General features: G+C 60.3%; 1 protein-coding gene across 5 annotated transcripts in view; it reads right to left on the bottom strand.

Annotated features, from left to right (window-relative positions):
* Nucleotides 1-11,609: 11,609 nt before the first annotated feature.
* Nucleotides 11,610-26,549, bottom strand: part of TOM1 (target of myb1 membrane trafficking protein) — a 42,863-nt gene continuing 27,923 nt past the window's right edge. For 4 of the 5 annotated variants that reach the window (XM_027070893.2, XM_027070894.2, XM_053226717.1 and 1 more), the window contains 9 exons: nt 24,702-24,835; nt 23,113-23,146; nt 22,709-22,802; nt 21,719-21,839; nt 17,439-17,514; nt 14,785-14,838; nt 13,607-13,666; nt 12,586-12,625; nt 11,610-12,504 (listed from right to left, as the gene is read on the bottom strand). In XM_027070893.2, coding sequence (XP_026926694.1) covers nt 12,350-12,504; nt 12,586-12,625; nt 13,607-13,666; nt 14,785-14,838; nt 17,439-17,514; nt 21,719-21,839; nt 22,709-22,802; nt 23,113-23,146; nt 24,702-24,835 — 768 coding nt within the window. In that variant the 3' untranslated portion in view covers nt 11,610-12,349. The remainder of the gene's footprint in view (nt 12,505-12,585; nt 12,626-13,606; nt 13,667-14,784; nt 14,839-17,438; nt 17,515-21,718; nt 21,840-22,708; nt 22,803-23,112; nt 23,147-24,701; nt 24,836-26,549) is intronic. The other variant, XM_027070895.2, reaches the window with a different exon arrangement.

The raw sequence follows: 26,549 nt of genomic DNA, 5'->3' as shown, positions 1-26,549 counted from the left end.
CCATCTCGCAATATCTGTGTGTATGAAATCACTGCTGTGCACCTTCTACTCATGCCAACTTACAGGTCACTTACATCTCCTGCCCCTGGGAGAGAAAAAACAAGAAACCATGCTTCGTAGGTCCAGCTGAGGAAGGGGCTTGGTGATCAGCTCAGCATTACCGAGCCCACCTACCTGCTGCCCCTCAACCACGGCTGCTCTTTTCCCAGCTTCCTCCCCATCAGAGGGCTGCCCGGCTCCCCTTCCTCTCTCCGCACCCTCCCTCTAGCCCACCTCCTCCCCACGTTTGCCCTGAAGGCCTTTCAACTCACCCACCTGGCCACTGCTAACCACTCGTTCAGGTTTCCTGGACCTACCCACAGAGCTGATGAGGAGAGATGGGGACCGGGGGAGATAGGACGGTGGCGAGGGACGAAGACAGTGGCTCACTGCCTGTGTCCCCTGGAGTGGGGCATGTCTGCGGCTGAGCGGGATGGGCCTGGTCCCTGGCCGGCTCCTCGGGTTTCCTAGAGAGCCACTGTCCCCTCCCCCACGCAGGTGAATCCACTTTGCTGCCCAGGGCGGAGCCATCTCAGAGGTCCTTTAGAGGGTTGGAGTGGGTGCTGGGTGGCCCGCCTGAGATTCTAGGTCTTTTTGGTCCCAGATGAGTTACTAACTGGGAAAGCCGCTCAGCCTCCGGGCGTCATCCACTCCTCTGTGACAAGGGATGTGTCAGAGGCCTCCAGGGGCTTGATGGGCCAGTGGGGTGAAGACTGTGGCCAGTTGGGGGCCCACATGCCCCATCTAGGGGGCAGTTGGAACTCAGCTCCAGCCAGCTCTTGCCATGCGAGACGTCGTCTTTTATTTCTTTTTTTAATAAGAGAAATGAGAAATTTCACATTCTTTTTCAAACTCTGGCAATAACCCAGTTAAAAAAAAATCACTACGGGACTGGACGTGGCCCTCCGGCTGCCAGTCGGAGTGCGAGACATCTGGGTTTTCAGTTCCCTCTTGCTCTCTGTCTACTTCTCTGATGGTTTGACTGGTCTGTGATTCCTGGGGGTTGGGGTGGGGCTGCTCCGGGAGGGGGTTTCGAAGATGGCAGTTCCTGCCTCCTGTTTTTTGGAACACCCCCAGGCTGCCCTGTGTCACCCAGCCTTCCCAGGGGGCCACGGGCAGCTCCCCACAAACGTTGTGTGTGCCCAGCACTCAGGGACCAGTGTCTTCTGTGCTGTTGTCATCATCCCACCTGAGTGAGGTCTTCAGGGATGGATCATCATGGACCAGTCCCTCGGGAGCTTAGTGGCTGGTCTGGGAGTCCCGTTTCAACTAGAAAAACAAAAGAGAGATCTGGAGTGCCTGGGTGGCTCAGTCGGTTAGGTGTCCAACTTCGGCTCAGGTCATGATCTCACAGTTTATGAGTTCAAGCCCTGTGTCAGGAATTCTGGGCTGACAGCTGGGAGCCCGGAGCCTGCTTCGGATTCTGTGTCTCCCTCGCTCTCCGCCCCTCCCCCGCTCGCGCTTTGTCTGTCTCTGTCTCTCAAAACTAAACACACGTTAAAAAAAAGTTGAGAAAAGAAGAGAGAGATCTGCTTGTTCCTTGTGTCTGGGAAGACAGAGGCAGTGACTTGCTCCTCGACAGGTCCTCAGAGCCTAGCACGGAGCAGGGCAAGGGTCCCAGCCACTGCAGCCCCTGCGCGGACAGAGGCAGGTTGGACGCTGGAAATACTGAGCCCAGACTTCTGAGCTGGGGGGCACAAGACTGAATGAAGGGAAATCAGGATCAAAGAGGGTGTGGTGTGTCCGTTTGCCTTAACAGCCAGCTCGATTTTTTTAAGTGACCTTTTTATTTTTTTTTTTAATTTTATTTATTTTATTTTATTATTATTATTTTTTAACGTTTATTTATTTTTGAGACAGGGAGAGACAGAGCATGAACAGGGGAGGGTCAGAGAGAGGGAGACACAGAATCTGAAGCAGGCTCCAGGCTCTGAGCTGTCAGCACAGAGCCCAATGCGGGGCTAGAACTCACGGACCGCAAGATCGTGACCTGAGCCAAAGTCGGCCGCTCAACCGACTGAGCCACCCAGGCGCCCCTAAGTGACCTTTTTAAAGGTCACTTGAAAAGTAGTCGAAGTCACGCTTGTAAGTTGTGAACCCCAGAGGCGGTGCTTTTTTTTTTTCTTTTCTTTTTTTGCATTGTGGTAAAATACACACAAGATGAAATTCCTCATGTTAACCATTTTTAAGCATACAGTCCAGTGGCATTTAGGACATTCACGATGTTATGTAACTCTCACCACTGCCCACCTCCAGTACTTTTTCCATCATCCCAAACTGAGACTCTGTACACATTAACCAATATGCCGACTAGATTTTATGGCTTAATTGATGGGTCGGCGTTGGTGAAATGGGCGCCTGTGGGAGGTGGTGAGTGTCCCATCACTGGAGGCGTGCAAGCAAAAACTGGATTTAATGAGCTGGATGGCACCACTAGTCTACGACTGTGCCCTAGTCTTAACCAGGCTTTTGTTGGAGGGTGAGACAAAAAGCCTTACCTGTTGCTAAACGAGGTGAGAAGTTCTGCTGTGCGGGTGTGTGTGTGTGTGTGTGTGTGTTCTAGGGGATATGATTTGACCTGCAGTTTACCTGCGTTAAAAACAAGCCAACAGTGAGGCTCCACGATCACTCACACATCCCCCAGTCTTGTCAGGCCAGTCTGGGTCCAGCCCCCAGACCGTGGCAAGTGCATTCATGCTCCTGCTCATGCCTCACCTTCCAGAAATGTCTAAAAGTAATAGGAGAGTATGGACGGCATGGTAATATGGTGGATAATGTCGGTTGTCTACTCAACAGCCATCCACTTTCCCCCTTGATGACAATCTCCCAAGTTGGTAAGGATTCAAATGAAGACATACTCAGGGAAGGCGGGCCCAGTGGCAGGGCATGAATCAGGATTGGTCTAAGGTGTGGACTCTAAGCCATCTTGCGGTTATTCCATTCCTCTTTGCCAGTGCGTTCACGGAGATGAGTTCCGAGTTAGAGGAAGGACATTGTGGGGAAGTCTGGGGTGGAGCCCTGCAGGGTGAGTTAGTTAACTGGGGGGTGGTCAGTTCTAGAAGGAACAGCATGTGCAAGGGCCCTGTGGTCAGGGCGTGAAACTTTCGAGGTGTGAAAGACAACCTGTGTGTGTGTGTGTGTGTGTGTGTGTGTGTGTGTGTGTGTGCAGTGCAGAGATCTGGAGTGTGGCAGGATGCAGACCCCCAGGGCCTTGGAAGCCAGGCCAGGAAGTGTGTCTTTAACCCGAGAGCAGGTGAAGGGTTTAGGTGTGTGTGTTGGGGTTCGGCATGGCGGTGTTGTAAAACCCAGTCAGATTGGCCTTTTGAAAGTTATTCTGGCTGCGTGTGAGGGAGACATTGCAGCGAGGGCAGGGTTGATGCTTTAACCCCCCAGCTTCACACCCAGTAGAAGTCCAAAGTCCTCCAGAGATTTCTGAGATCCTGGATGCTCATGTTTTCGACACTTGCCCTGCCCCCACTGCTCTGGCTTCTTCCGGAGTGAGTCTCCTGGTCCTGTGCTGACTCAAATGTGGAACTTCACCCCTTCTCCATTTCTACAAAATCCTACTCTTGCAAATGCTTGTGAGCAGAGGATCTGCTAAAGATCCTGAGGTCACCGGGGTGACATCAGGCCTCACGCTCTAACGTGGCAAGTACCATAGGTCTGTTCTTCCAAAACTTTTGGGCATACCCCGTGTCCTCCCCTGCCCGGATCTTCCCTGCACGCTTGCTTGACCACCCAGGGCTTCCCCCCTTCCTGGTGGCTTCCATAGGATTCCCTCCCTCTCACTGCAGACGGGTTCCATTCTCCCCACGCTTGCAGATCCAAAGTCACCATTCACAAACCTGAAAGTGACACGGGTTCATTTTCTCCAACCACTGTCGTCAACCACGCCCAGCCCCCCATCCACAGCCTTTGTGACACTTCTGGCAGTTTTGCGAACGTTCTTGTCACTGTCACACATGACGAAGCCCAGTCTCAAATTCATTGTCCTCTGATTGGACACCCACTTCCTCCCTGCCCCTCAGCACTTTAGGGCCTTGCTGGAGGGACCTGGGGGTGGTGCGTACCTGCTCCTTTGCCCCCCCCTTTGCTCTGTCCTCTGGTCTCTTTCTTCTCTGGTGGGCTGTGGCCAGGAAGAGGGAGACAGAGAGGTCTCTTGTCACCTGGTGCCACCCACAGTGGCTCTTGCTGTGTGACGTCCCTCTCTGGTGGGGCCTTGATGTCCTCTGTGGGCCAGGTGTCTATGCAGGTTCTGGAAGAAGGGATGGCTGAATCTGCATCTGTACTGGATGGACGGATGTCTGGACGGCGCCTGGACCAGGGGTGAATGGACGGCAGGGAGGGCTTAAGGACGGTTGGAGGTGGGGCTGGAAGGCCTGGGTGTTCTCAGCCTAGGGGTCTCCACCCCCCTCTCCTGGCCCTCTGGCTCTGCTGCAACATGGGAGGAAGCCCAATGCTGTCTGCTCTTGACTCTCAGCTGGTGGGCAATGGGTGGATCTGCTGGTGGGAGAGTAACTGGGGAGGGGTGAGGGAGGGGGGATAAGGGGCTTCGTGTTGGAAGCTGGAGCCTGAAAGCCAAGATCCCCAAGTGCCGAGATGCGCAGGGCAAATGGGAGAGAACCAGTAGCTCATCTGGGAGTCAAGGAGCCCACCCTCGAGCTGGGTTTGCAGAGTGGTGGGACCATTGCAGACGACGGGGTGGTCATGACCCATGGTGCGTGATGAAGAGTGAGGCCAGGGCCTGTGGCAGCCATGGTGGCACCCTGGGCACAGTAAGCACGGCTGTCCTGAGCTCCTTGCCGGTGTGGGTTGGGGTTCTGACCCAAGCAGTGGGCGGGCCCAGGGGGCTGGACGAACAGGTGTGCAGCTGGGGGCAGGGACAAGGCTGTCCGCTGTGCCACGCTGGACACAGCGTCCACTGATGACGCGTACAGGGAAAAATGTTAATTACTCAATGCTTCGCAAAATGTTGTGTAGACAACGAACCGAAATAGACAAAAAAAAACCCCGTCCACATCCAGGGTCTTTGGTGAGAGGTTTACAAGCTGCTGGACCGGTTGGTGTAATATCCTGGGGGAGCCTGGAGCGGGTGCAGGGTGCCAGGGAGGTAGGTGTTTCTGCACAGGGATTTCCAGAACCCTCCATTCCCTGCTTCCTGCTGGGCAGGTTCCAGTGGGAGACCTGGGCTCTAGTTCCCCTCCAGGCCGTAGCCCCCTCCCTGCAGGGGGCCAGGAAGCTTCTGTAGAATAAATGGCACCGTCCAGCCCACCAGCTAAGGGCCACACATGCAGGTGCACACACACACACACGTACTCACACAAGGGGACTTTTCTGGCTCCGAAGCAGCCCCAGGCATATCTCCAGCACCAGAATAAACCGCACCTCACCTCTGTCCCCACAAAGACCCTTTCTCCCCAGGAAAGAGCACTCAGTAAGGCCTGTCCACTTCCTAGCTGCGTGACCTTGGACTGGTCAGCTGACCCTCCTGAACCTTACTTTTTTCCTCCATAAAATGGGGATTCCTTTTCTTTCCATCTCAGGAGCAGCAGAGGGCAGGGTGGGGAGGGTGGTGGTAGGGTCCTCCTACCCCAGGTGTATTCTAGGGGCAGGGAATGACATCAACAGCTCCCTGGCCCTCCTCTGCTGTGGACCATCTGCTTCCCCTTTCCGGGGACTAGCTTGGGGTGCGGCTGGGGGTTGGGTGCAAGGGTGTTCCCAGCTTGGGTTTCATTTCCTTCCTGCCTCTGAGACAGTGGGCCAAGCTCCCCAGCAGGCACCCAGCATGCCATGCTATCGAGGGGGACCGCCCAGGGCCTTGGAATTCACGGCCACCCCTGCCTCCCACGCAGCAGGTGGCTCCCCACCCTTATGGGTCCTGGGTTGGGGGAAGGACCCAGGAGCCCCAGGCCAGGCTGGAACGAGGCTGCCTCCAGCGACCTTGCACTGGTGGGAAGCAGCCCAGTGGTGAGGCAGGCCCCCTCCCTCCCCTGGGCCTCTGTTTCCCTGTCTGTGGAATCACAGTGGGATTTGGGGCCGGGGTAGGTGTTGACGTCTCCCCTGTGTCAGCCAAGTCTAGAGGTGCAGCCTCTGTGTGGAACCAGCCTGGACAGTGCGGGAATGAGGCATGTGCACTGGCCTAGGACAGGGGCAGGGAGGGAGAGGCCACAGTCCTGAGTCAGAGGTGAGAAAAGAGGATGGGGCCCCATGAGGTTGCTTCCCCAAGTGTGGTCCTACCCCAGGGTGGGCGTAAGGGAACCCTGCAAACTCGCTGCCTTGGGTCTGCTCTAAAACGTAATGGGTGGCATGGGGACCAGGACGGCCCATAGCTCAGGCTCTGGGCACCTGTGGCCTTTCCTTTACTCTCCCCACTCTGGTCTGCCCTTGGCTCTCGAGGCCCAAGGATGGACCGATAAGCCCCCCCTCACAGCCCTTCCCAGGGGAGGGGCAGGGGCGTGGCGGGGGGTGTCACACGTGGTCACCTTTCTGCAGAGTCTGTGTGGGTAAGAAGAGCAGGTGGGCCTGGCCAGAGGGCCCTGAGGGCATCGGTATAGCTGACCATCTTGAGCTGAGTGTGCCCTCCCCCTGATTTAATGTCTAGGTCCCAACCCCCAGGACCTCAGAATGTGTATTTGGAGGTAGGGCCTTTAAAGAGGGATTAAGGTTAAACGAGGTCATTAACGGTGGGCCCTGATCCATTCTGACTGGAGGTTGGGACACAGTCACACACAGGGACCACGTGAGAACACAGGGAGAACACGGCACCTGCAGGCCCGAGAGAGGCCTCAGAAGAAACATCCCTACTGGCCCTTGACCTCCAGCCCCCAGAACCGAGAGCCACCACCTTTGTGTTAAGCCCCTCAATCTGTGATGCTCTGTTGTGGTGGCCTTACACACACTGACCCAGGGCTTTTGTGCCGTTTTCCGAGGCAGGAGGTAGGCCGGGGTAGTTTGGAACTGCACAAAGTTCGGATGGTCCGTGCGGACAGTGGACGTGGATGCCACTTCAGAGAGGCTTCCTCTGATCGTCCTTCTTAGACTCAGACCTCTTCCGTTCTTCTGCTCCTGTCCTCAACAGCGGGGGTGAAGCCGGGAGACAGAGACGGGGCCAAGCGAGGTGGGAGGCAGCCTGGAGGTGGGGGTGGGCTGCTGCCAGGGGATGGGGAAGGGGCGGTGGGTGCGGGGAGGGTGGGGCCAGAGTGGGGTGCTGGAGCCTGCGCAGGGTGAGGACCAGGGTCTGAGCGGGGGCTCTGGTGTTCCATCCGGGCATGATGTGGCCACCCAAGCAAGGAGAGGAGGACATCTGCCGGCAGGGCAGTGGGGGCTGCGGGAGGTGGTCCCTCCCTGAAGGGTAACGGGGTGGGAGGGGGTGGGGGGCAGGTCCCCGCTCTGCCGAAGGGGGCAATAGATAGGGAACACCGGGAGGGGTCCCGCGCCGTCGACTGTGGTTGGAGCGGCTGGTGTGAACGCGAGCTCTCCTGCTTGCACGGGCGGAACCAGGTACACACGGATCTGCACGCCGCGTCCTCCGGGAAGCCAGGGCGCAGCGCCCCGTGTGGATGAGCGCGCCGTCTGCTTTGTAGGAGGCGCTGGCAGCTTCTGCGGGCTCCGAGGGGACGAGGGGGACGGGGCTCTGATTTGCTGCCCCCGACCCCGCTTGTCTCCTCGAATCCTCCCCCTAACCCGGTGGTGAGTCGGAGGGAATAAAAGGGCTGAGGTCCCTTGTCCAGACACGCAGAGGGTCCTTCCGACCGGAGCTCCCAGCCCCGCACCTGTCAGCGTGCGGGGGGTGGGGAGGCAGAGGGTAAGGGAGTTTGCGGGGTTTGGACTGGGGGCCCAGGACCCCTGTGCGAGGGCAGAGAGGGCCGGTGCCCGGGTCAGCCGGGGAGAGGGTGGCCGCCTGGGCGGTGGTGGACGGCGTGCTCGCGTGCCCCTGCGGGCCCGGTGCGTGTCGCGCTGCTGCCATCTCGTGGCCACCGTGGGACGCTGACCCGAGCCCGGGGCCATTCTGAGGGGAGGGGGAAGAGGGGCTCTGCAGACGTTCGCCGTCAGCCCTGCTCAGCCCTGCGTCCAGGACCCCGGGCCTAGCAGAGCGATGCGAAAAGGCACCGTCGCAGGATCTGGGGCTGTCCTGGACGCAGTGGGCACCCTAGAGGGCTGGGGTCCCTGCAATTACCCCGGAGTCAGAGGAGCAGTGCCCCTGGCCGGGTGTCTGCCGCAGAGGCTGTTTTGGATGGAAGGGGTACCATCCGTGGCAGCACGTGGGGAGCATCTTCTTGATAGGTGCTGTGCTCCTCCTCCTCTGTTAATCCGTACCACGACCCTATGAAGGAGCAGCTGGTACAGTCCCTTTTACAAGTGAGAAAACGGAGGCACAGAGAGGTTAATAATTTGCCTAAGGTCACACAGCTCAGAAGTGGCCAGGCCAGGATTTGCTGTTAGAGGACAGTTGGAGAGGTTGGATGCTGACACTGGGGTGAGGGATGGGGGGGGGGGGGGTGGTGGTCAGTGTCCAGGCCTAGGGTGGGGTTCTGGTGGCCCAGGGAAGCCAGGAGGGGGTGCGGGGCGGGGGGGAGTGGAGGCTCTGCCAGGCAGAGCTGGTGCTTCACGCAGCCCCCGGGGGCTGCCTCCTAGGTGCCCCTGCCCCTGCCCATGGGCTGGGCTCCACTCAACCTGCCTGTGTCCCTGGCCTGGTGCCACCACCTACTGAGGCAGCTGGGCCCAGCAGGAGCTGCTGGTGCCGCATTCATTTCGTCCCACGGTCCCCAGCGGCAGCTGGTCCTCTTTCATGTGGGGCCGAGTGACTTCCTGCCGCTGAGGGACTGCCCAGGGCCCAGGCCTCAGGGATCCCCAGCCTGGCTCCTGCCAGGGCTTCCTCATCCATCCCAGCCCCATCTGCTGTCTCTTGAGAGGAGGGGACCCTGGGAGGTGTTCCCCAGTGCCGCCCCCTCTGGGGGACGCCCAGAGCCCTCCCTGCCTGGCCCCCGCCGCTGCTCCACCCCACCGCTCTAGCCCTGGGCCCTGTCACAGCCCCACCGAGCCATCAGTTTCCTTCATTCCAGAGCAGGTGGCACTTCTTGCATTTATGTCTTGGCTGCTCCCCTTCCCTGCTGAGCTGAGTGACCCCCTCCCCCTCCCCGGACTGGCACTTGGCCACCTTCAGCTCTGTACTCTCAGCACTTAGAGCCACGCCTGCTACACAGTTGGCGCTCGGGGGACGCCACACGCAGGAAGGAATAAACAACTTGGCCACTCTAGTTCACAGGGCCACGAGCCCCTGGAGACTTCCACAGAAGGTTCCCTGGGCTTGGGTCCTTGTAAGATCACCATTCCCCGCAGCAGACTGGGTCCCACTCTTCCGTTATGGTGTGCCTAGGCGAGTCTTTGCTTCTCTGGGCCTCAGTTTCCCTACCTGTAAGCAGGGATCAAAACCTTTGACCGCACAGGGCCCCTGTGACTGTGGAGAGGCCCAGGCCAGGGGCTCCTCCGAATGAGGTGGGGAGGGGCTGCAGGGGAAGGGGAGGGAGTTCGCCTCGGGCTCCCAGGTCGGGCCTGGGGACAGAAGCCTATAGCTTCACTGTGAGTAGGTGGTACACCTGTCAGCTCACCCGGACAGCGTGCCCCACCACGTGAGCCAGTATGCGCATGTGTGAGTGCGCGAGCGCGTCAGCAGTCAGGCCACGCCAGGAGTGGGGGGCGGACGGTCTCGTGTTGCCATGGTCGTCCCGTCTGACCATCGGATGCTGCCAACCTCAGCCAGGCAGGGACCAGCAGAAGGTTCACAGTATGAAAAAGATGGTCCCAAGCCCCAGGCACTTTACCCAACTTCATCCGTCATGTGGAACCGAGCACAGAATCCAGCCGCTCCGGACCCTGCAGGGCCGCTGTGTTGTTCCTGGCAGCAACAGCAAGAAATAGCCCAGGAAGGGACCCCTGGAAGCCGTGGGCTGGCGGGAGCGCTTGACCCAAGGAGGCAGCAAGGCCCAGCAAGAGAAAGCAGTCTGGGGCCCCTCAGAGGGAGACCAAAGTCCTCAACACTTGGCCACCTCCGTGTGATAAGGCCGGTAAGATGGAGGGGGTGCTAATGCCCGAGTGGAGGCAGGGAGCAGAAGCGGCCGAGTGACAGTGTGGTACCCGGACGCTGGCCTCTTCCCAGTTCTGAGGAGGAGCAGCCTGGGCAAGGCTGGCAGGGCTCCACACCTTGGCCTGGGGGCCACCTGCCAAGGGACGAGAGCAGGCGCAGGCGACACCTCGCACTGGTTAAAACCCCAGCCTTGGCATCACCTGGGCTAATGCGCCGCTCACACGCGCAGGAGGCAGGAGGGGAGCTGGGGTTTGGACCACTGAGGCTGTATGAGCAGAGGGCGAGGGCCCAGGGAGCCTGTGTCTCACCAAAGCGACTCCACCGGACAGCCGGGCCCGTGGGGTAGCCGCGCCCCTCTCCCCTGTGAGAAGAGGCTGTTAGGGTTGGAGAAATAGGCCAGAGGTGAGCTGCAGCCGCCACCTTCCTCCAGGCTTGGCTCATCTCCAAGTTCTGAAGCCTGGCCTGGGCCATGCGCTTCCCCCCCCCCCCCTGCTTGGGGGGACGGGCAAGCCTAGAGCTGTCCCTGGAGTTCCTGGCCCCGAATCCACCCGGAGCGCTGGCGGGGTCTGGTCTCCTGCATGCCAAGATCACGGCACTGCGTGCCAACATCTCCTGCCTGTCACCGATGGGAGCCGGTGGCTGCTCCCAGACCCGGGCCACACTTCAGCAGTCCAGGCTCCCCTGGACCCACGCGTCCGGACTTCTTCCCTCCTCTGTAGGTAGACCTTTCAGGCAGGTCAATCGCTCCCGCCACAGAGCAGCCCCCTCCCTTCCACCGCTGAGGGCTGGGCTGCCCCTCGGGGAGCCTGGTGTTGAGATTCCAGGCTGGGAAATGTGGTTCCCCAAGACCTGGGGCTCTCGGGTTGCCACGGAGTAAGAACTTACTAAGACCCCGTGCCTACACCCTGTGGCTCAGCTCCCCGAGCTGTGTGCCAAGGCATCCAAACTGGGCCTCAGTGTTGTCATCTGAAAAATGGGGACAATGCACTGATGCACGAGGAAGCACCTGGCCCATGGTAAGCATCTATGCCACTTCTTCTGGGCTGGGGCAGCTCACGTGACCCACCGAGTCACAGGCTCAGCATCTGTGACAGGAGACAGTCACTTTACTTTGCCCGAGCCCGCGTGTAGCCCTAATGCGGTGCCTGGCACCCGGGCCTCAGATGGGACGCCCGTACCGTCTGCAGCCACTCCTCTGTGATCACTGTTGCAGGACAGGAGCTGGCCCGAGGGGGGGGACAGCGAGTGTGGAGGTGCCCTCGGGATGGAGGGCGGTTGCTCAGGAGAGCGATGGGGCGAGTCGAGGCTGCAGCCCGTGTTGTGAGGCGTGAGGGGGCTGCACCTGCCCGCACGCGGTGCTGCCCAGTGCCACCACCCTGCTTGTAGAGGGCCCTCTCCTGGATGCCCCTAGCCCGGCCTGGCCCGGCCCAGAGCAGTCCTGGTCTCTGGTGATGCCAGAAAGACACTTCCCACCTGGAGACTCAACAGCGTTGCCAGCAGGGTGCTTTCCTACCTTTAATTGGGGCTACAAAAGGCACCTCTCCCAGTACAAGAAGGTCAATCAACAGGTGGGTGGGCCCAGTGCCCGGTGGAGCCCTGACCGGGAGGAACAGGAGGAGGATGATGGAGGAAAAGGCAGTGGAGGTCGTGGGGGCCACAGGTGCTCCAGGAGCCTCTCCTTGCGGCCTGGGGCTGCTGGGGTCTTGCCCCCACCACACACAGCTTCGTACCTGGACAGCGTGCGGCTGGGCAGAGGCCCCCACAGCCGGCCCTCGACAGCTAGCCAAAGCCTTTGGGGTCCACGAGGCAGGGGCCGGGGAATGGACCGGAGGCTGCGACAGAAGCTTCTGCTGCCTCTGGCCTCCAGCCAGGCCTCGACTGGCAGTGTGGAAAGGGTCCAGGGAGGGGATCCCCTAGGACAAGGAGTCACATCCGGGCAACCAAGCGGCCGGCCTGTCTCAGCAAAGTAGTGGTCGGTTGGGGTGGGGAAGGAGGCAGGGGTGGCCAAGATCCCAATGTAGAGCTGACTCGTTACCCCGGTTCATCCAGCTGTTTCTCCACGGCCCAGGCGGTGCGGCCACAGCAGGGTCAGCCTATCCTCGAGGCGAAGAGGAGGGGGTAACAAGCCATCCTCAAAGCAGCCTTAACACCGAAGGAGGGAAACAGGCCCCCGTCGGGGACTGTGGGAGCAGCGGGGGCTCAGGCTGCAGGTGCCAGGCCCCACGCTCATAAGGCAAACAGCATGTCCTCATCTTTCTCCTGGGTCTTCTTTCGAGGGGCAGCGCCACGAGGGGGACCCAGGGGCCCCTCGGCCGAGGGGCTGGAGAGGTTGGGCAACCGATCGGCTGCTTTGGCCCGTTCTTCCAGGAACTTGTCAAATTCTAGAGGAACGAGACAGAGGGGTTGGGGGGCGGGTTCCGAGGCCAGGGCGGGGGAAGGGGCGGTCGGGCAGGGCCTACTACCTTCGCTGGTGACGCCCTTGGGCTCCTCCGTGTCATTCCCCTGAGAAAGCAGAAGGAGGAGGAGGTTAGCCACAGTCGTCTGGGGCAGGCGGAGTGGGCCCAGGACCTGAACCTTGTCCCCACTCTTCCCCGAGCTGCAGCCCTGGGTGTCACCTGACTGCTCTGAGCCTCAGTTTCCCGCTTGGTAGAACTGGTTGTCGGGAAGCTAAAATGGAATATCGGACTGCCAAGCCCAGGCGGTCCTCAATAAACACCAGTTCCTTTTCTTCCGGTGTGTAGATGGTGAACCCACTTGCCCTTGTGGCGGGAAGGGCCCCAGAGACGGAGGCCACGCGTGCTAAAGTTGGGAGTGGGGGGGTGCCTCCTGCTACCCCCAGGCACGGACCCCCGCGTGACCTCGGGCGGAAACACCGTCTTGGCCGCTGGCAGAAGGCAGCCTCTGGGCCTGGGAGCGTCCAGGCCCTTGGTCCTTGGTGCCCAAAGGTGGGGTGGCAGGTGCAGGGGGAGGGGCCCTGGACAGGAGAGCCGAGGCTGGCCGCCCTTGCCGCTCCCTGGGGGCCGCAGGGCTCTGCAGACGGTCTGGGCCCCTGCCTCCTCCTAGGCTCGGCACCCCTCAGGGCTGCTCATCAGCTTCCTGGTCTGGAAGATGGCGCCGCTGGTGGAGCTTCTCAGAGGCACCGGAGGGAGGGCCCCCCGAGCTGGTGCAGGCGCAGGGCTCACCACTGTGACGGCTTCCCTCAGCCCATCCTGCCTTTCCTGTCTCGGGCTGAGGCTCCTGGGGCCCGCGGTGACAGCACTCTCAGGAAAGGCTCGGCCCCAGCAGCTGTGAGGTGGAGGCCTCTGAGGAGAGTGCCTGGGAGAGGGCGGGCGGCTGGCAGGAGGTGTCCCACATTGGCGCTCCCCTCCTCACCAGCTGCTCACCTGCCCCTGTGACCAGTCACTTCCTCATGAGCCTGCTGTTGGTGGCGGGGGGAGGAATGTGTCCCAGCCTCTGCTTCTGGGCGGGGCGAGGCCAACTTACCACGTCAGTGGACAGCCACTGCTCGATGTCCTCCATGAGGCAGGCCTGGGTGACGGGGATCTGGAAGGAAGGGCAGGGGTGAGGTGGTGAGGGCAGTGCATGGGGTGTGAAGGTGGAAGGCCCCATCAGCTGGGGGTCTGCTGGCTGGGCGGCCTGTGGCTGTCACCCTCACCCCTGAGTCTCTTCATTTACGAAGTGGGGCCAGTTGGACATGCCCCACCCCCTTCTGGGGGGTTGAGATCCTGGTATATCCCCTTCAAGATGGCTCCTGCCCGTCTGCTTAGGACCCACAATTCTGCCCACTGTGCCAGGCTGTGGGCAAGGGGATGCGGGGCCGGGCGCTAGGCAGGGGGTCAGGGAGGGGGCTCCTAACAGCTGGAGCAGGAACCTGAGGAAGAACGGATCTCCCCACTACTCACAGGGACTTTCGTTTTGGGCCACAAAGACATGGGCTCTGCCACAAGGGTCCCGCACTGGGGCTGGGGGCTTCCTTCTACGGTGTGAGGACCCAGTTGGAGGTTTTGGGGACAGAGTCCGAGACTGCCCTTTCATACAGCGTGGCTTGGGCAGGTCACTTGTCTGACCTCGCTTCTCTCACCTTTAGAGGAGGGAGCACACGGTCCCTACCGTCCAGGCTGCTGTGAGGGGACAGGAGGTGATGGGTAGGAGTCTGGCACAGAGCAGACGCTCAAGAAAGGCTAGTGACCGCTTTGTTACTTTGGGAAAGAGAGTGAGAGTGACAGTCCTTCTCCAACCCAGCCAGTTCGGTCCCCAAGCTCTGTCCCCAGCACCTGAGGACCCCGGTGGCGGCAGAAGCGCCCAGAGCAGAGCGAGCCGGCGCCTACTTCCCGGAAGCAACAGCAAGGGCTCTGGGCAGCGTGCACCTGTCCCTCTCTACCCAGCCCAGAACCAGCGAGCCCCGGTCACCTCCCAGCTGCCAGAGGGGCCACCCCTCTGTCAGACGTTTAACCCAATGAGCCACCCAGGCTCCCCGAGCAGCTTCCATTTTGTAAGGTAATTCTTGATTTCAGCTCAGGTCAGGATTGTCACAGTCACAGTCTGTCACAGTCTGGCAGCTGGGGCTCATTCGGTTAAACTGTCCTGTGACAGTCCCACCCCGGGCGGGACTCCTGCCAGTGGCAGCCTCCGCTCTCTGGGCCAGCCTGGCCTCTCCTCACCATGCCTTGTCTCATCATCCAGTCACTGAGGCTCTTCTCAAGGCTGCCTCCCATCTGGGTGAGAAAGGGTCAGGCTGAGGGTGGCGGGAAGGCCAGGGCCACTGGTATGCTGGCAGCTTTCTCCAATGTGGACGCCCCTTTCAGGTCGGGAGTCCCGTTACCACCTTAGGAGGCCGTGTGTGTGTGTGTGTGTGTGTGCGCCTGTGGAGGCTGGTGCTGTGGGGGCAGGTGAGGGGGGACAGGAAGCAGTGGAGGGTGTCTCACTGGGATGAACCACAACAGCCCTGGGACCCCAGGGTCCTGAATGCACCGGGCAAATCTCCTCCTTTTCCACAACGAGCCTGGGAGCGGCCCGGGCAATCCCGGAAGGGCTGAGAAGGCAGCCATTAACCAGTGTGCTGGCCGCTAGGGGCTCTGATGGGTACCCCAGGATTAGAACGTTGGTTTGCCCAGTCCCCTCATGTTTACTGATGGGCAGTCAGTGTTCCCTAGGGCCCCAGAGATGAGGAGACTAGAGTCCCGGCTCCCAGCTCGCCGGCCCCCAGCTGCCTCCCCCACCCTGGACAGACCCGGCACAGGGCCCGGGGCACGCTGTCCAGCAGCCGCAGTCACGGGACTTGTGAACCCCGGGGGCAAACACCGGCTGCCAGGAGAGCTGGCACTTCCCGTCCCGACGGCTTAGCGGGAGGAAGCCTCCCCACCACCCGGCCAGACTCATGCACCTCGGGAGCAGGTGTTTACGGACAGTTGTAAGAACACCACACCCTGACGCGGGCAGAAGCTGCTTCAATCTCTCAAGTGATCAGAGAGGAATAAGCAATGATTTACCAACTTCCTCTTTCCTGCAAGTAGAGGTGTGTGTGTATTTCCTCCCTGTGGCTGACTGAAGGTGGTGTAGGAGCCGGGAGACCTGGGTTCTAGTTCCTGTCATGCCCGGGGTTGCTCCGAGCCCCGGGGCAGGGACACCTGTCTCTGGGCTGCAGTCCTTCATCTGCAACCGGAAGGGGTGCCTGTGCAGTTCGCCTCTGCCCACGAGGGGTCAGGTGGCCTGAGAGGGAAGTGCTTCCGGACGGCTCCCAGAGCCTTCGGATGCATGTGGAATCTGGGAGCCAGATTTTCTGGAGTGTCCACCTCCGTTCCTTAGAGCTGTGCAGGCCATCTGGGGCTCCCGCTCCCGGCACTGGCTATGGAGCCAGGACCCAGGACTGTGAGGTGTCGGGCAAACCACCTCACAATGCTGAGCCTGGGCTTTCTTGTCCGTAAGTGGGGAAAGCCACACAGCAGCACCAGGGAGACTGAACGCTTCACTCTGTGCCAGGCATCACGCTAAGGATGTTAACCTCTGCTGCCTCACTTGCCCGGCCTCTCGATCTCAGTTTTCTCACCTGTAAATGGGGATAACAACACGACCTAAGGGTTTGTGTGATGGCTCAGAAAGGCGGGCTGTAGGGTGCCTGGCACAGGGCACGGCTGTGACAGATGGCCACTTACAAAGGAAAGTAGCCGGAGGCCCTGAGACGCAGGTGCAAATGTGCTGTGCTTGGTGCTGGGTCACATGGCACACACGGGAGACGTCTGACTCTCTAGCTGGTCTTGCCTCCACGGTGTTCCAGGTCTGGCTCCGCTCTGACTTGGGAATGACTCCTGAGATGCTGGGGATGCCTTTGGGGAGTCGCCAGGACCCCCCACCCACTTGTATACTGGGCAACTTCCACTCCCTCCTAGCTGCTCTCCCAGCTTCCATGCTGGTTCCTTCTAAAATGGACAGAGAAACGTGCCCCTCTGCTCAAGCCTGGCCGTGGCCTCCACCTCACACGGTCCTCCTGGCTACCCGAGGCCCTCTGGTCCCTGCTGCCCCTCAGGCTTTGTCTCCTGTCGCCCAGTCCCACCTGGCCTCAGAAGCCTGTGCTGTCACCGGCCGTCTGCCTTCATTGCCCCCTGCCTCGCCGACTCCTGGGCCCAGCCGTTTCTAATCACCTCCCGAGGAGCTACTCTGTCCATTTACTGAAACAGAAATTCCCCCCACCCCAAGGGAATCTAGAACAAATCCAAAGGGGTGAGAATTGTACTTGGAGTTCCTGCCAAGGAGGAGGGGTCACCCACAGAGCGTGTGCAGTGCCGGACATGTGGCTATCACTCCATACGCCGTCAGTCAATTTGATGGAATGAAAATGGCACCCCTGGAGGCCTCCCTGAAGTTTCAGGGTATGTCCTCTTGTCCCCCTGTCCCCACTCCTGCAAATAACAGGTCTCCAGGGAGGCGGGGAGGTACAATGCTGATGGAGCTCTAACTCTGCCGAGCCCCTTAACACGCCCTCTCGCACACCCCACTGTAAACCGTGCTACGGGTCAGCAGTCTGTCCGCGGACACGCAGCTGGGAAGCCAGGCTGCGGGACTCTGGGCTTTCTGAGTCCTTGCTCTAGCCCTTCCTTGCTGTGTGAACTTGGGCAGGTGACTTAACCTCTCGGACTGCTTCCTCAGCTGTGAAATGGGAGGTGTCACATTAGCTACAAGGGGCCAGTGACGGAACCAGATGAGGAGAGGGATGTGTCACGTTGGGGCCCAGCACATGGTGGGTGGGGGTGTGGGACCGGGGGGCAAGCATCCTCTGGCCCTCCTTCCGGACAAGGCAGCAGCAGGACCCTCTGCTTACCGCTCCAGTGTTCTGCTGCCGGGCATCTAGGGCTCCAGCCAGGCCGTCTGTTGCTTGGGGGGCTTCGTATTTCACCCTGAAATGTAGAGGCCACGACCATGAGTTCTGCCCTGTGGTACCAGGCGTGCTGACCGAGGGCGGGATGCACGGGTGGGCAGGGGCGAGCTGGACTCACATCCTGTGTGGCCCCGGGTGGTGCCTGGACAGGGGGCAGCGCAGGCCTCAGGACGGGCTCCAATTCTGCAGGCCCACCCGCCCGCCCGCCTGCCTGCCTGCAGACGGTAGACCCGGGCTTAGACGTGTGACCATGACAGGCAGCCGAGGCTGGAGAAGTGAGGGAAGGTGGCGCTGGCCAAAGGCCACGAGCAAGCTCACCAATGGCTCTCATCGGATCCGGCCAAACTCGAGGGATGAGAAACCATGCCAGTGCCCCATCCCCATGGAGAATTCCCACCTCCAGACCCTTCTTTGAACAGCTTCCTCTTTTTTTAAAATGTTCATTTTGAGAGACAGAGAGAGCGGGTGCAGGGGAGAGGCAGAGAGGGGAGGAGAGATTCCCAAGCAGGCTTCACGCTCAGCACGGAGCCCGACGTGGGGGTAGATCTCACGACTGTGACAATCCTGACCTGAGCTGAAATCAAGAATCAGACGTTTAACCGAATGAGCCACCCAGGCTCCCCGAGCAGCTTCCATTTTGTAAGGTAATAAATCGTGGTTCTGTACGAGGCTGCCTTTGGATGGAGAGTTCCATTCGCTGTCGTAGACACACGTGCAGATGGCTGGGCGGGGCGCCATCCCACATGGTGCCATCCTGCGTGGCGCCCCAGCAGGAAGCTCTCCCCTGCCCCGTCTTGGCTGTGCTGGGGGATGGGGCGCCTGGATGGCTGTTGGTTAAGCATCTGACTTTGGCTCGGGTCATGATCTCATGGCTCGTGAGTTCAAGCCCTTGCATGGGGCTCTCTGCTGTCAGTGCAGAACCCGCTTCAGATCCTCTGCCCCTCCTCTCTCTGTCCCTTCCTCTACTCTTGCACTCTCTCTCTCTCAAAAATAAAAAGAAAGAAAGAAACACTAAATGTCCTGGGGGATGCCACCAGCTGGGCGGGGCAGAGAGGGCAGGGGCTGAGCACAGGGAAGGTGTTTGCTGTGTGTGAGATGAGTCGCGGGGAGCGAGAGAATAAGGCAGGAGTCAGGGGAAAGCTGTGTGGCAAAGGACTGGGGCGGGAGGGGGGTCTCTCCTGGCTGCTACAGGGGGACGTCAGAGGCGGCCTTGGGCACTCAGCCCTGATTCTTGGAAGGAGCCGCTCTTCTCATTCTGGACCATCAGCTGAAGGAGGCGAGGCCTCGGCACCAGCTCGGTCCAGTTCTGAGGGGAAGAAGTGAGCTGCAGAATCCCCATCACAAATGGAAAGCCCTGAAGGTCTGGGGGCGGGGGGGTGGGGGGGTGGTGGCAGGCAGCTCGAGGCTTCAGGAACCCGAACCCTATCGACCGAAACCCTTGCAATGCCAAATGGCCTTCCTGGGAATGGGGGAGACTGGCACTTCAAAGGGCCTCTGGGGAGAAGACCCCCAAATTCCCAGGCAGCCATTCTGAGGGCACTGGAGTCCACTCCCTCCTGTGGAGGCGGCCGCAAGAGTGCCATCATGAGCTCAACCCCCAGTTCCGCAGCTCCTGCCCATCCCTGGGCTAGGGATGATCTGCAGGGCTGGGCTGGAGCCAACCCGAAAGCCAGGGTGGTGGGCGGTGTGCTCACGCCCTCCTGGAGCTTGGTATCCCCGGCTGAGTCCGGGCCCTGAGAGCTGGTGAGGAGGAAGTGATGTCTAAGACTGAGCCATGCGTCCTGCCCACTCCCAGTATGGAAGTAGCCCCTTGCTGTCCCTCCTTCTAAGACATGGCAGGTGCATGTGGAAAAAGGCAGAATAAGGCATGTTCAGACCTAGGAATATACAGGAATCAATGCTTTTCTTCACTCAGAAGAACAATACATTCTTTTCTAGTTACGCCCTCGCCCCCACCTCTTGCTTTTCCGTCTCTCCTGCCCCCACAGCCCTCCGGCCGAAGCTTGGCCGTCCCCCCGGGGCCATGCCTGCAGCAGTGGAGGTGAAGACACCCGGGATAGAGGAAGCTCCCGCAAGGCCCACGCCCAGGCCCAGCCGCAGATGCTGGGCCGGGTGTCTCCGAAGGTTGTGGTGAAGCTGGTGGGCAGGGACTGGCCCGGGGGCCACCTGGATGACAGCGGCACTGGGGAGGAAGCGCAGTGTGTCCCCAGGATGACAATACAGAAGAGCATCCTACTTCCAGCAAAGCCTGGCTAGGGTGCGTCTGGCTCAGAGAGATGCTCCCTGTCGCTGTCCTTAGCCTGGTCGGCTGGAGAGGCCACGACTGTGCCACCTGGGGTTGGGGTGTGGCTGGCAAGGAGCTGGTTTCCTGGTGAGCAGAGGCAGAGCTGGCAGAGGCTGGAGGGAAGCAGGAGCCGGGAAGGCAGAAGGAGGTGTGGGCCAGACTCCAGGTGGGCAGAAAAGGCCTCAGAGGATTCAAGAGCCCCCCCCCCCCCACCCTGGGGGGGAGGGGGCAGGGCAGTCAGGCGGGCCCGGGGCTAGAAGACCCAGCAGAAGCCTAAGGGAGGGACCACCAAGCGGAACAAAGGAAAGAGGAACTTGACACCAGGGCATTCTGGTCCCTACCACGCGCTTTCTGCTGCGGTGGAAACCAGTCCCCAGGGACCCAGGGAGGGCCTGCAGGGGATCCCATGACGTGAGAAGGCCCAAGATGTCCCCTCCCCTCCCCTCCCCCCACCCCAGCATCTCACGCTCTCCCTGCCTCTGAGCCTTTGCACACGCTTCTCCTATGGCCCGAAACGGCCTTCCCGACTCCTTATCCCCGAGGTCCAGGCCTGAGCACCCTCTGCAGAGCCACCTGCCACCACGTGTGTGTCCACAGTGCCCGGCACCCCCATCCAGGGCGGCCATAAGCACCGCATGGCGGTGCTGTGTGCACCTTCCTCCCCATGAGACTGTGGGCGCCGGGGACGCCTTCCTCTGCCCCCCAGGGCCTGCTTCTCAAGGGAGTAACAGAGCAACAGCAAGCCTCGCCGGGCTGGCGAGCCGGGCCGACTGCCAGGGGCTCTCCGGCGTGGCCAGCATGCTGCCTGCTGGGGCCTAGCGGGCGGGCGGGCGGCCCTCCCGGCTGCACATCCCAGTGGACCCATTAGCTTCCACCCGCACAGTGGCTTCTCCGTGCCCCAAACTCCACGGCAACTGTGAGCTGCTGGTCCGTGAGCACTGGGCCTCGTGAGCGCAGACTGCCCAGACTAAAAACGCTGCTCGCAGCCCAGGGTTTGGTCCGGGCGGCAGGCAGGGCCAGCTGCAGCCTATCAGATTTGACCTGGATGTGTGGTGTGGACAGGGCATGGCTGGGCCCTCAGAGGCCCACTGACAGTTCCCAAAGACAGGGCAAGGAGGGAAGGCCAAAGGCCATTCAACTGACCAGAATGACCACCGGGGAGGCTGGGGCATCTGCTGAGGGAGTCCCTTAATCCAGAGCTTTCCTTGGCTGTAAATCCTGGCTGCCCGTGGCGCAGTCCAGGGTCCTGAGCAAAGGGCTGAGAGTACCAAGCAGACTGCTTCCCCTGCCAAGCCTGTGTGGGGCCAGTCCCGAGACGTCAAGGCAAGGGGCCTGCCGTGGCTGCCGAAAGCACCTCCCTGAAAACACCAGCTCAGCAAAGGACAGAACCCCAGCCCTGGGGCAGAGGGAGCAGACCCAGGTGGGGCAACAGGGACTTCTTGGGGCATTAAGGGTGGCTAGGCAGCAACAGAAATGACTAGACAAGTCCCTGAGGTTTTATCAGGGATCTTCTCTGCCTGCCCTGGGGGGTGTGGTGGGGAGAGGCCGGGCAGGACACTGTTTGGGGACAAGCAGCCCTGGGCTCCCATCCTAGTGCTGCCACATATCAATGGTCTGACTCAGAGCAAATGACTCGGCCTCTCAGTGCCTCAGTTTCCTCATCTGATCAGATTATGTGAGATTCTGGCACACAGTTGCTCATCAAACCACAGGCGTCCCTTCTTCCCCCCAGGCCTGCTCGTGGGGCACGAAGTCTGCCTCTGGGGCCACTAGGGACTGACCTAGGGGGTGGGAGCTCTGCCATCCCGAGGGGGTGCAGACAGCAGACTGTGTGTCCCTCCACACGGCGTGCCACGCGGCTGGGTTCAGGGGCCCGGAGAGGCTCTGCCCTGATGGGGAGCCCGCAATGCAGGGGACAGGGTGGGGCTGGGCCACTCACTCTTTTCGTTGGTCAGCCAGAGAGCTGCCGCGGGTCAGCGCAAACATGTCAAACTCGCCTTCCAGTTGGCCCGAGGCCTCCAGAGACTGCAGGCCAGCCCTCACGCTGCTGGAGCCCAGGTCTGCAGAGACAGAAGGGGACATGAAGGGCCCTGCACACTGGGCAGCGGCTGAGCTGCTAGGCCCAGGGACGGTTCTGGAGAAGCAGGGGGGCGGCGGGGGTGGGTGCGGGGTGGGACAGCGCGGGTATCCGGATGGGGCAGCCAGGTCCCTGCTGGCTGAGGGGCCGTGGGTACGTGACTTCCTCTCTCTGAGGTGGAGTCACAGTCCCCCTCCCCGGGGCAGCTGTGAGAATGAGTAAAACGCTGCCCACCGCATCTGGCACAGGACACGGCTGTGCGGTGGGCTGGCGATCACATGCGCAGCTGGGTTTTCCAGCAGCCTCACATTAGTGATTCAGAACGGGCTCTGACATACTTCCTGGGCTCAGCACAAGCAGGCAGCCAGCGGCGTGAAAACCAATCACAGTGACGATGGTGGCACCTGCTAGCGTGTCCCGGGAGCGCACCCTGGGCCTGGTGCGACCTGGGGCCCTTTCATGTGTGAGCTTACTCAGTCCTCGCGACGACCCACGAGGAAGGGCCCATTCCTGCCCTTTACACAGGAGAGGGGGCGGAGGGTGTTCAAGAGACTAGGCCAAGCTCGCCTCGATGGCTCAGGCCATGGAGAATTCAGTGTTGAGGGGCGACCACAGAACAGGGGGCCCCTGAGGCCCGGGGAGCTCAGGAGCTGTGGGCTGTGAGGGGAAGAGCCCCACGTGTTTGGTCCTGGGTGCCCGACCTTGCAGTGGGGTTCAGCCCAGCGAGGCGGGGTCTGGGCCAACGCTCTGCTGTTGGCGTTCCAGCCCCAAACTGGTAGGGCACCCCCAAAAGTGAGGGGTGCCCGCAGCACCGTCGTGCGCCCTCGGCCAGAATCCCCACCCTGAACTTACTCATTCCCGCCAGCTGGGACGAGAGGCTGCTGGTGGCCGCCTGGTCAGGGCCCATGTCGATCAAGTCGGCCGCCGCCTCGGCCTCCTGCGGGGCCTGGGGAGAAGGGAGATGCCGCCGTTGCTGGGGGACATGCCACCAGGGCCCTGGCAGCTCTGTCTGGGAATGAGGGAGTCTTCCCTGCTCTGCCCCTAGCTCAGCTGCACCCCCTGGGGGGTTGGGAAGCCGGCATTAGCTGGTGGCGGGGGCCTTAGCTACCTTAAAGGGACAGTGACATAAAAAGTTAGAAGGGGACTTCTCTAGGAGTCTGGACAAGAGGGCACATCCTGTGCAGGTTGTCTGGGGAGGGAGCCCTCCTCTCCCACATCAGCACGGGCATGATCTGGTCATAGAAAAGCGCCTTTACCTTGCCGGTCTGGCCCGTTCGGAACCGTTCAAACCTACGAAGACAGAAACGAGCCGAGTCAGAGAGACAGAGAGGCCCCTGAGCACAGCCCAGCCCGGGCAGGGTTCCTCACACTGCAGGCCTCCCAATCCACCTGGCGGGTCATGATTAGGGTGACAGACCCAGTTTACGCCCGGGATGTGTATCCCTGCCGGTGTATCCTTGGGGGACGGGTAACAGTGCCCCTCGTTCACTGGCAAGAGTGTCCCAACTGGAATTTTTGACTGCCTGCCCACTCCGGTCGTGACCGGCACACACACAGGGACGGGCCAGGACAGAGGAAAATGCGGACGCACGGCACACGGCAAAGGTGAGTTCTGTTCCCTGAAACGTTCCCGACACACCAAGGGGCTGCTGAGGTGGGCGGAGAAGGCCGTGGTCTGCTGAGTCCTGGCCCTGTCACTTACTGAGTGACGGTGGGTACATTAACGTCCCTTCTGGAGCTCGGCCTCGTCTTTTATAAGGGGACGACGGTGGAACCTGCCTCCCAGACGCGAAGCCCCGGCGAAGACTGAGTATGACTGTGGACTAGGAGGCAGCAGGCATAGGATATCAGGCCGGGCCTGATGCCTGTGGGTGTCAGGGGGTCCCAGTCATCCCCAGATTGGGTCCTTGGGCCACCTCAGCCCACACCCCAAAATGGCAGAAAGGGACACTTCTATTCCACTGAGCCAGCGAGGAGAGGCCGCGTAGACGTGGCCCACGGCAGCCCCGCCCCACTCTCAAGGGACTCAATCACCTGTGTGTTGATGGACAAAGATGTGAGATGAACAAGGGCTGGAGAAGGCTGCAATAACTGTGTTGTGACCCAGGGACCCCTGGTTGCTAAGTGCATCACCCCATAGGGCAGGTACCGCCGTGGACCTCGTTTTCAGACACAGAGAGCCTGGCACCCCTTCTCTGTATTAGCACCTGAGTGCCCTCCGGGGAACTGCTCCTCCCCCATCTCCTTGTGACCCTTCAAGGGCCCCTTTTCCCTTCTCCACCCAGTGGGAATGACAAAGCTGAGCCAATCAGCTTCTCTTGAACAGAATGACACAAAGTGGGCAACTGTGCGGGGCCCATTTACTGATGGCAGCACCCTGGGGACGTGGCCTGGGAGTTTCTGCCTCCAGTCCCCAGGGCCGCCCTGGGATCTTTCTTTCCTACTCTGCTGGGAGGCCTCACTGTTTCGCTCTTTTCTGGATTCTGAAAGCTTCCCATTTCATAAAGGGTATTCTCCTAATAAATTATTTTCCTGCCTAAGTGAGCTGCTTGCAGTGTGAAGTCAAAGAGTCAAAGGGCCGTAATTAAGTCAAGTAACTGGTCCACAGCCCCAGAGCCAGGCAGTGGCAGAGTGAGCAAGGACAGACCAGGCCCACACGCAGGGACACGGCAGCAGGGTAGACCCTGGCAGGGAGAGGAGAGGTGGCTGGAAGGCTGGGCGGACTTCATGCCCCCCCGGGGAAGGAGACAGCTGAGGACATGCCGGGGAAGGGGGGAGACCACAGGAGGTCAGACGGTGCGAACAGGGAGCCAGGGGAGGGAGAGGGCGGGGGCGGCCGGCCTACCGTTCGTGGCGCAGGAACACGTTGTTGAGGTTGTCGTTGACGATGAGCAGCTCCTCCGTGAGCTGCTCATTGGCGATTCGGGGGATGAGCTCCAGGACCCGCAGCTGCATGGCTCGGCACGTCCTATTGAGCTCCTGAGGAGGCAGGAAGGGAGATGGCCATAGTCCCTGGGCCCAGAGTGAGGCCATCGCCAGGGGCCGGGCCCCAGCCTTTGTGCCGCCTTGGAGGATGGAGGGGTTTCCAAACCGGACTCCAAGCTCCCAGGACAGCTTTCGGGGTTCCGCAAACAAGCCTCTGGCTCCCACGTCCAGTGTTCTACACCAATACTGAACATGCAGGAGACAAGTAACATGTGAGGCGGGGCTGCTGGCTTAACCTGGCTGCATGCAGACTTGGTATTACGGTTCCAGCCACCACTTTTGCTCAGTTGAAAAACCAAGACCCCCAAGGGGCCGGTGAAACAAATCGCCATTTCTCTGGGTGACGGGGATCTTTCTGTCACCAAAACCTAAATAAATGAACTAGAGGACTCCAGCTGTTACCTGCGAACCCCGATTTTGAATTTCTGCCTCATTGTTTCCACTAATTTCTTTTTAAAGACTTCTTTACTTTGGAATAATTTCAGATCTGCAGAAATGTTGCCAAGGTAGTCGAGTTCCTGTAACCCCTTCACCCGGCTTCTCAGTTTGGCATTTGTCAAAGATGTGAACGCCAGCCCAGCCCTATGAGCTCAACTCCAGACTTTCTTCCAGTGTCGCTGTTTTCCCACTAATGTCCTCCTGTTCCAGGACCCCCCATGGCACTGAGTCGCCATGTCTGTGACCGATCTGTAATCAGCAAGTTACATGTTGAAACTCCTTTGGGAAAGAAAGAAAAAAAAAAAAAGCCACAGCATTCGAAGTTCTTCCTTTGTAAGACTGACTTCTTCTTTCTTCAGGTACCTGTCACAAGGTGGACAGGCGCCTGGGTCGAGGTCTTGAGGTTCAAACGGTCGTCGGCACTGCTGACTGTGGCCACGTGCTGGCACATTCCTCCTAGAGGCCCCATGAAGACCAGACACTGCCCCGACATTGACCTGGGTTCTCTTTCAGACCCTGTTACCCACCCCCTCTGAGGATTTCCTCATCTGCCTTTACTGTGGGGCAGGGAGGGGCCGGAGCCACTTTCAACACCCTGTGGGCCTCCCCTCTCTTCCTCCTGTGACCAAGCACACTTGTGGCTTTGTTCCCACTTCCGTACCCACCCCTCTCAGCAGCCGAAAAGCAGCGGCTGGAGCCAGGCTCCTGGGCTCGAGTTCTGCTGCTTACCAGCCACATGACCCTGGGCACATTCCATGACCTCTCTTTGCCTCAGTTGGCTGATCTAGAAAATGGGGATAATGAGAGAACCCGTCTGCTGCTGGGTGCGGTGAGGACGGAGTGAAGAATGAATGCGTATCAAGTGTTAACATCAGAGCCTGGTGTGCAGGAAGTGCTCATTGCTTGTGAGCTGTCCCCATGTCAACCCAGCACTCACAGCTGGTGATTCCTGGGCCTTGGTCGCTGCACCCCCCCCCCCCCCCCCGCCTGCTTTCTTGGCACCTCTGTGAACTGACCTCCACGGGTGGGGTGGTGCCTTCAGTGGCTCCCAGCTGGGGATGGGACTGCGGGAATACATGTGACATATGGAGAGAAAGCCGGTGGCTTGCACCTGCCCCAGGGCCCGAGACCACCTGCTCTTTACTCTCAACGCCAGCGCTGCTCCCATACCTGCCTGCTAAGCTTCAAATCCTGGAAGGGGGGAAATCCCACCTCCAAGCTTCTCCTCAATACCATTGACTGGGGGCCTACTCGGAACCAGGCCCAGGGC

This window comes from Acinonyx jubatus, chromosome B4 (genome assembly GCF_027475565.1).
Source record: "Acinonyx jubatus isolate Ajub_Pintada_27869175 chromosome B4, VMU_Ajub_asm_v1.0, whole genome shotgun sequence".
Lineage (NCBI taxonomy): Eukaryota > Metazoa > Chordata > Mammalia > Carnivora > Felidae > Acinonyx > Acinonyx jubatus.
The sequence above is the reverse complement of the archived record's forward strand: the minus strand, read 5'-3'. Positions and strand labels throughout refer to the sequence as shown.